A 9,135-nucleotide genomic window follows, 5' to 3' on the forward strand; every position below is an offset into this window, starting at 1 on the left:
AGAATGTCACCTAAATTAAAACAAAACACTACCTTGATCTTTTAAATGTATTATGACAATAGTTTTGTGTGTGAAACTGTTGGTTATATATATTTATATGTATATGTAAAGATCTCCTCAGAACATTTTCATTCTCCCAAATTCTCTTCCTATTTTTTTTTCCATCTAATTTCGACTTTTACAGCAGATCATTTTTGGTGGCAGTTTCTTACACAGCATTGCTTAGTAAACATACCCCGATTTTATCACCATGGCTCTATTCCACAAGAGTCCATTAAGCTGGTACTGTACATCTGGATCATTTCCCATCGCTTGATAATGTCTATACCGCCTGCCTCACCTTTTCTTTATTGAAGAAGTAATGTGAACAAAAACGTAGGACAGACACCCTGGAATTTCACAGCGATGTATGCACTGAACTAAGAAAAATTAACATAAAATATGCAAAAAAAATAGCACTGGTGAGGTTCAGACTCCCAGAGGCCTCATGATTAATCCCTCAAGTCAGACAGTGGACACAGCCTGTAGCCACTGCTATGGGTTTACTCCGTAGCAGAGAACCTCAGAGAAGCTCGGGGCCTGCTGAGTCTCTCTCAGCACACAGCTCCTGAGTAACGGTTGGTCCATGAGTGCCCAGCCTTTGAGCCGCTTAATATCAACTGAAATCAAGGCTGCTTAGAAGCAAAGTCAGTGATTTCAGGAAGAACGTATAAAAATGGCAGTGCCGGGTCAAAGGAAGAGTTGGGGGCACAGAATTGTGCCTGGGTTACAGCGTGGGCCCAGGCCAGCCATTCCTATCGTGTATTTTCTGGGTCAAGTGGTACAAATTAGATTTTTGTTTAATGTTTGTGCTGAAGACTTTAAAGAGTTAGGAAATATTGTAAGGAATTTTCCAAGAACAAGTGCCAGAAGTAAAACACAATATTCTTACTTGAAAGGAAAACTCTGGTCCTAGAAATTTCATTTAGCTGGAATAATGTTTGTAGGCAGAACACGCCCAAAGTTATAACCGTAAGGAAATTATCATGTTGGTGGTTGAAATTTTGGATGAAAATAAGCTTTCACACAAAACAGATGCCTTTGACTGTTCTGTGAATGTGTGTGTGTGTGTGTGTGTGTGTGTGTGTGTTCATCAAAAGGGGCGTGTCTATCTATTAAGGGAACTAGAATGAAGTCACTTGAGGGAGCTGTTTGCTTAAACTCTAAACACTTTCCCTCATTTATCATTAACGCTCATAATAGAATTTAAATACCACTTACATTTTAAAACCGGTAACAGAACCACCTTCCCATGCCCTGTAGATTTTTAATGGATAGCTAAACATGTCCCTCTTCCTTATCCCCCTTTCTTTATGACCCCTGGGAGCAACTTGAGGGCCGGAGCAATGGCCTGCTCACTACTGCAGCTTCCTTGAGTGACACAGACACACATACCACACACACCCCCCCAGCGATCAGGCACTTAAAAACAGTTTTTTAAGTTGGTAACTTTTCACTGCCTGCTCCCTATCTTACGGATTTGCTTTCATTATTTCTGGAATGTACTTAAAATAAATCTAAAATAGATTTTAATAGCAAACCATCTAACTAAAGTTCTATCAGATAGCAGGTTTCAGTCTGCTCCTGTCAGTGCCTCAGCCTCTCAGACAGCCTTGAGCAGCGTGGGGTACACCTTGAACGGTCCTCTCATCTCGCTGGCCACTTGTGGCCTCTCAGGGACAGTCGGGCTACATGGCTGATGGCTGTCTTACCTCCAGATCAGTCCTTGTGCAAGAAGAGATTTTGTTGGAATGGTGAGAGGCAAAGGCAAGAACAGACTGCCCTGTTTTCCATGCTCTGTCTCAGAATTCACTGAGCCCGTGGCTGCCCCCCAGGATGGCTGCTGAGGAGCCGATCCGTGCCAGCACTCTAAGTCTTAGGACAATGTCCAAGCACAGTGCACAAACGCAGTGACATGTGCCTCTGGTCAACCTGCCCACGGCTTTTGAGCTTCATGCCTCAAACCTGTTAGATCCTCCAAGAAGCATGGCGGATTTTAAACCTGTTCCCGGTGCAGTGGGCTTCCATAGCTATAAAAAGGACACATTAATAGAGTGAAAAGGAAGTGCACAGAAAATATTTGGTAATCGTATCTGATAAGAGATTAATATTCAGACTACATAAAGAAGTCCTATAATGTAAAAATTAGAACAAACTGGGGTGGGGAGATTGTCTGACTTCAATCCCTGGGGCCCACGCTGGCAAAAGAACACTGGCTCCAGTAAGCTGTCCTCTGAACAGGTTGTGGAACTCTTATGCCCTGGTATCCACAATAAGTAAGTGTAAGACAATTTTGGTTCATTTATGTTTTTGTTGTTGTTTTTCAAGACAGGGTTATTCTTTGTAGAACTCACTCTGTAAACCAGGCTGGCCTTGAACTCAGAGAGATCTGCCTGCATCTGCTAACCAGATTGCTGGGATCAAGGTTGTGAGCCACCACTGCCCAGCTTTTAAAGTATTTTTGAAAAGCAAACAAAAAATTAAGTTCCACGCCTTCATAGACATTTTAAAAGAAGATATGTACGTGGAGGATAAGCATATGAAATGTTGCTCAACATCATTAACCCTTTCTTATACAGTGTCCCCACATCCATTAACCTTACCCAAGAAAAAGAGATTAGCAGACCTATAGGACAGTCTATATAACACAATTCAGCGTGCCACCAGGAATTATATGCTTGTGGAATATTGGCTTTGGGTAGTATTCAGACTAACTTAGGATCCTGTTTCTGAGAAAAAAGGTAACTGTGTTTAAATAGAAAACGCAGAATGTTGGTCTGAAGGAGCAAGCATGGGTGATGGTTTTTGTTTGTTTTGGTTTTATCTGTATTTTCTAAATCTGTTAATTCACACACACTGTATGAGGAGAAGAAACACATTCATTTTTACACACCTGTGAACAGGTCTCGGTAGCCAGCGCCCATAATCTTCTACCCATTTCTTCACATCACTCCTTGCTTCCCTACTTCCAGCCCTCAGCTCTGGGTAAGGCAGTAGGCACCTTTGCAACCGTCTCCAGGCCCCCACAGTAATCATGAATGTCTAACCAAAATGATACTTCATCTGCTTTTTTCACCAAGGTGGATCCAACCGAAGAGAAAGGGGCGCCCCACCCCTTCCTCCCATCCCGAGGTGATCTCTGCGTGCTCGTCTCTACCCAAGCTCCAAAGCTGCTTCTGTCGTTGCTGTTTGAAAACTGCACGCCCCTCCTCTTGTTTGCCCCCCTCAGACCGAGGAGGAGGGAATAGAAGCTGAAGAGGTGATACCTGCATCTGGGGGTGGAGAGCAGGACAGCTGTGCCTCGCTGTTTATGTTGTATATATTTCTGAGCTATTGCTTGTGTCAGCTGCCAGGGTTGGCTGCTGGGATCCATAAGCTTTTGTTGCAAATAGGCAGAGACAAATTGTATCCCAGCTTTCAGCCCCATGAATTCAGACATTCACTGTTTTTTGTTTTGTTTTTGTTTTTGTTTTTTCTGCTGCAGGGTGTAGTTGTTAAATTCCCTGAGAGCTGGTTTTGTCCATGCCTTTCTTTCTTGCTCACATGGCCTCTGGTCTGCTTCCACAAACCACAGACCGCCCAAGCAAGTTGCTGAGCAGGCCTTAAATGAAGCCCTGTGGTTGCAGAATGTCCAACCCTCGGCAGTCTGAGGTAGGCGCCAAGGCACAGAACCATAATGTGAGCCCCATAACCAGTCTTAAAATGACCAGCAGCCAAGTTTTGTAAAGGCAAAGACAGACAGGTGAAAAGAATTCCATTTTGCTTAACTCTGTGCACCTGAAATATCACTTCGACCTGTAATCAATATAGAAACAATTAATGAGATATTTACATTTTTTGGTACTAAGCCTTTACACTCCAGTAATCATTTTGTACTTAGAACAAACACATCGCCAGGTTACAAGTGTCCACATGTGCCTAAGCACCACACTGTCAGACAGTCCGGACCTGCAAGACGGGAGCTAGAACATAAACCTCTTATCTAAAGAGGCAAATTGAGTTTTAGCAGCTTAAGAGATACCCCAGGACAAAGTCAGAGCTCAATACCATGTTTGGCAGACAGTGAGACCTTAGGTTTTTGTCCCTCCTTTTGCCTATTTCCTTCATTTGTTTGTACAGGTTTTTCTTCAAAGTATCTTAGTCAGAAATTGCTCTAATACAGTTTACAGTCACAGGAATAAAGCCGCTACAAAGTAGCTCTTTGTAGCACTTCCTAGCTCAGCACCAGCTGTCCCTCGCACTCCCTGGCCACTGGCCTTGCAGATCTTCAATGGCCTTCAGCCCTCTACTCCAGAGCAAACTCCTTTCTCAGGGCCAGCAGGAAAGGCTAGGAAGGCTAGCTAGGAGAAGAAAGTCAGAGAAGGTACCAAATCAGAATAGAGGGAGAAGGGCCCAGCTTTGAGATGATGGGCAGAGCTACAAAACCAACCGGGATCAAGTGGATTAAGGAGCTTACCAGTGGGAACCAGAAAGATTTGGTTTTGAATCTCTCAGGAGAACCGTTGTCTTGGGTCTGTGCAAGTAAGTTTAGCTACAGGACAGCAGAAAGGGCCAGACTTGCCTTTTATATAGAGATATATAAAATTTTGTTTACAAAATTTTACTGGGACTTTTAAATCTAGCTGTAGAGTTGAAAAAAAGATTTCCACTTTGGTGTTTTCTATAGTTGTGTTTGATATTACCATTGTCTGTTAAAGCACACGGCCCACGTGTGCGTATCTACCTGAACTTTGTATTTGGGGGCCATTACCCACGTGTTGCTGGGGGATGCTAACAACAAAAATAAAATCAACCCAAAGAAAAAGAATGGAAAGACATTCCTATTTATAGAGTAATTGATTCATTTATACGAAAGCAGGTCTTAGGAGTCCTGGTAGACAAAATGTCTAATAAGTTATAAAGTAACTGGTTTGAATATATTGTATTTTTATAACTTTCCTTGCCAAAGCCCTGGACTTAGTACTTGCAAGAGTAATTATCCTCCCTTCTCCTCTGCCATTTGTCTGTCTTCCATGAGAACAAAGAAATAAAACGTTTAACAAGCTTGACATTTTTTTTTTATTTCTAACATTTTAAAATTGCATTTTGAACTCTTTGATCTGATGTTCACTATAATAAACATCCTTTTGATAGACTCTTAAGTGACCCATTTTACTGAAAACAGAACTGGTCCCTCCTGTGCTACTTATGGCAGAGAAAGGTGTGACTTAAAAAGCATGGGCCTGAATTTTTTAAGGGATAACAAAAATTGGACGAGTCCTAGTATATCTCAGTTTGTTTGTTTGTTTGTTTTTTAGGTACGTTCCTAAATCAGAAATAGGGTCACAGCTCAAAGTTGCCATTCATAATAAAGAACTTTTGGGATGTATTTTTCAAAGAATATTTCATTAATACACCTACATCCTTTCTTTGGAAGTCAGTGACCCAGTTGCATTTAAAACTCTGGAGAAGTTCTGTGTTTAACTTTACCTGTGACACACACACACACACACACACACACACACACACAATGCCTCTATTCTTCCCTGAAATCAAAGCTTACATGTATGTTTTTTCCATAATATATCCCAGTTATGTGTATTCAAGATGCAATACAGTATTTTAACATTTGCAAGTCATTTTATATGGAAATATATTGCAGTATTAAAAATCAGTGTTCTGTGTCTACTTCACTATGCATTCTATTTACTGAAAGCCGAGAAAATGTTTAACCCAATGGTGCCTTACTCTGCGATTGGAGAGGAATTGACTTTTTTATGTCTTAAGTAGTGGATTATTTGCATATTTGTAAAAACTATTAGGTCTTTATAGTTTAACTTGTAATATCGATTTTGTTACTTTAGTAGCAGAAACAGAGTGGTTCTGAGGTCTCCTCAAAGGTTTGTTGTGGAATTTATTTTTCCTGCTTATAGGCAGGAGCTATAAAGGATTTTTTTTTTCCATGCCACTGCACTGTGTAAACAGGCACACGTAGGTATCTGTGTCATCAGGGTAGTTAAATGGTAGGGTAGAATCTACCATAGACACCTGCCTCTGTAAGCTAGCCAGACGATAAATAAAAAACAGAATGATACGGTGTCAACTTGTGGTTTTCTTGTCTGTGTAAATATAAACAAACAAACAAAAAAAAATGAGTGTCTGCCTCCGGTTTTATTCTGTGGTAAAGACAAATTCAAAAAAGGTCGTCTTAAGAATGTAAATATTCATTACTCATCACAGCCAGTGGTCTAAGATGCACACACACTGCATCTTAGTCAGTAGACTGGATACTGGAAGCAGTCGAAGAGGGAGACAGGAGAGGCTAATGTGGATGCAGACAGATCTGAGGAAGCCCCTGGGAGCCAGGGAACCCCGAGGACTTCCTAAATCATCTGCCACACACGTGTGCCTTGCTCGCACATGGCACAGCACAGTAGCTGAGCAATGGAAAGACCCAGGCCTCATCTCTTTGTTCCAAGTCATTTCTCTAGCTCTGTGCTGTAAGTACAAAGCTAGGAATCGTCCAAACGCGTCAACGCGTGCTAGACAAGGCGAAGCGCTCTGCACGGACTTAACTTGCCCTGAAACAAGCGGTTACCGCTAGCAGGGTGGCGCAGGAGGCAGGTGCTTATGCACTGGTCCCAAATTTATTGGAATACAATCAGCTAGAAAGGGGCTTACAGCTGTGCTTTTACAGGGCCCAGGCTCTAGCCGGGAAATAACCCCATCAGAACCGAAAGCTCTCGGTTGGAGGATTCGGTCCATCGTGGCAGGGGAAACATGACAACAGGCTGGTCACCTTGAGGCTGCAACCAGGAAGCTAAGAGAAGCAATACTGGTTCCCAGCTTGTTTTCTCCTTTCTGTTCCTCCTGGGTCCAGACCCTGGAATAGTGCTGCCCACAGCCAGGGCAGATCTTCACACCTTAATTAAAATAATCTAGACACTTGATGAGTCAGGCCCTGAGGTTTGTCTCAGGTCCTGTAGACGCTATTAACCACTCTCATTTTACCACTCAATTACGTTCGACCTGACGTCTTGGAAACTAAGAGCCAGAAAGGACCTTCTAGAAAGGACAGCCATAGAACTCACGTCCACAGTGGGACACTTCTGAGCAGAGAGTGATGATAAGTTTCCATGGCACCGCAGCTAGCCACTGAGGCTGCTGCAGCAAACGAGGCCACGTGGTCCCCCTCTCAGAAGTCATTCAGTCCAGCCCTGTCATCTCTCAGATGGGCAATTTACCGTCTATCAAACAGCACGGTGTGGACATGCAGATGCACGGTGGAGGGGTGACAATCCTCCCTGCCTTCACTCTTCCACGGGCCTCACATTTGTTTCAACGTAAAGCCAATGAAGGGGCCCCAGAGGCAATATGCTTACACATACACACACCCCTGGGTTTGGATCCTGGTGTAGGATGTCCCCTGTAGGGTCGTAGGTGGCTTATTTAAGCATTCTGCATCCCCTTCCTCCAGTGTATAATGCTTACAACAATACACACAGAAACATCGGGCAAAAATAGCATCATGTACTTGGTGCTCAGTTACAGCCAACTCTAGATCATTTCCTAGTCCTGCAGCAAATGCAGACTGCAGTGAAGGAAGGATTCGCCACACCCAGAACTCTGATGAGCTTGAGCTACAGGATGGCGAGAATTAAAATTTCATCTCAAGAGTGGCCTCAATTGCTCAAACTGAAATGGCTTGTTTGTTTGCTTGTCAGTTCAGTTAGACTCAAGTGGGCACTTGGTGTGCCCTCGCTTCATGGCAGCAAGAGCGCAGCCCACCCTGTGTGCTGTCTGCAGTGACCCCGGAGTGCCAGGGAGGAGGCCACCATGGATGGTGTGCCTGCCCTCAAGCCAGCGGGAGCTTTCTACAATAACGTGCACTTGGCTGTCCCCCCTGCCCATTAACTGATGCATTCGACTCCTTTGTGTCATCTCAACGGGGAAATTACATCAATTTTCTCTTTAATTTTTAACCTACCGGAAAATTGGGAGAAAAAAAAGAACAAACTATAAAGGTTTTTGATAGCCAATTGGTGGTAGTTGAGAGGGGGTGGGGGGAGGAGTGAGTCTTTGGAAAAGTAAATTCTAGGATCCGCAGCTCCTGCATAGTCCAGCTAAGCAGAGGCTTTCTGGATTTACAGTGTCACCAGGGGGCCTTTTTGTCCTGTCACCCTGGCAGCCAGGCTGTGCCCCACTTGAAACACCTGCTACTCTGTGTCAAGTTAGGGGCTTACATTTGATGTACGGCTGAGGTTCTCTTGCTGGCGAGTGTTAAGAAATGTCCCACCCATCAACATTATAAAACAATCCCGTTGTCCTAAAATGTTGCGTCTGTTAGTATGCAGGTGCCTTTTTCTCAAAGCTAATGAAACTCAAGCTTTAAGGACCCCCCCCCCCCACACACACACTGCAAGAGGAATCCACTAATTAAGGAGGTTTTTATTGTTTGGGTTTTCATCATTGGCTTTGAGAGGCCACGCTGGCCTCAGACTCCCAGAGATCTGTCTGCTCCTGCCTCCCAAGTGCTGGGATTAAAGGTGTGCTCCCCCAATCAGCAAGGTGTTCTTCTTCATACCTCAGAAACACTCTAAGGTAATTTTCTCACACTGCTTTGGGATCAAAAGCAGCCCAGCGTGACTCCTCTAGGGAAATACATTTGACTTTTGAGGCTGGCTGTTTTCAGCTTAAACTTCCAGCCTAAGAAGCCGGCTGAACACCTGGAATACACATCACAGATGTCAGGGAGCTTCAGCCAGGACCTCTCCCCACCCCCCACCCCCCATGCACTTCCTGTTTACAGTCCCTCTTAAGTAAGTTAAAAGTCAGGCATCAAGATGGCCTTCGCTGCTGATGGAACAAAACAGCAATGGGTCACACGGGAAGACCCAAGAGCTTCACCAAGCTCTCAAACGCTTACTCACCCATTCACACCACCCAAGCCTGGCAGAGTGAGGATTCATTTAGCCGAGAGAGAGAGAGAGAGAGAGAGAGAGAGAGAGAGAGAGAGAGAGAGAGAGAGAGAGAGAGAAAGAGAGAGAGAGAGAGAAAGGGTGTATTATACAGTTCTGTAAGTACTGGCCCAAGTTTCAACAGCGTGTGTTGAAACTG

At 43.9% G+C, this 9,135-nt stretch overlaps 1 protein-coding gene across 7 annotated transcripts in view; it reads left to right on the top strand.

Annotated features, from left to right (window-relative positions):
* Nucleotides 1–6,121, top strand: part of Wipf1 (WAS/WASL interacting protein family member 1) — a 105,831-nt gene extending 99,710 nt beyond the window's left edge. For all 7 annotated transcript variants that reach the window (XM_060390442.1, XM_060390443.1, XM_021649947.2 and 4 more), the window contains one exon: nt 3,120–6,121. In XM_060390442.1, the coding sequence (XP_060246425.1) occupies nt 3,120–3,175 (56 nt within the window). In that variant the 3' untranslated portion in view covers nt 3,176–6,121. The remainder of the gene's footprint in view (nt 1–3,119) is intronic.
* Nucleotides 6,122–9,135: the final 3,014 nt, after the last annotated feature.

Source organism: Meriones unguiculatus, chromosome 8 (genome assembly GCF_030254825.1).
Source record: "Meriones unguiculatus strain TT.TT164.6M chromosome 8, Bangor_MerUng_6.1, whole genome shotgun sequence".
Taxonomy (NCBI): domain Eukaryota; kingdom Metazoa; phylum Chordata; class Mammalia; order Rodentia; family Muridae; genus Meriones; species Meriones unguiculatus.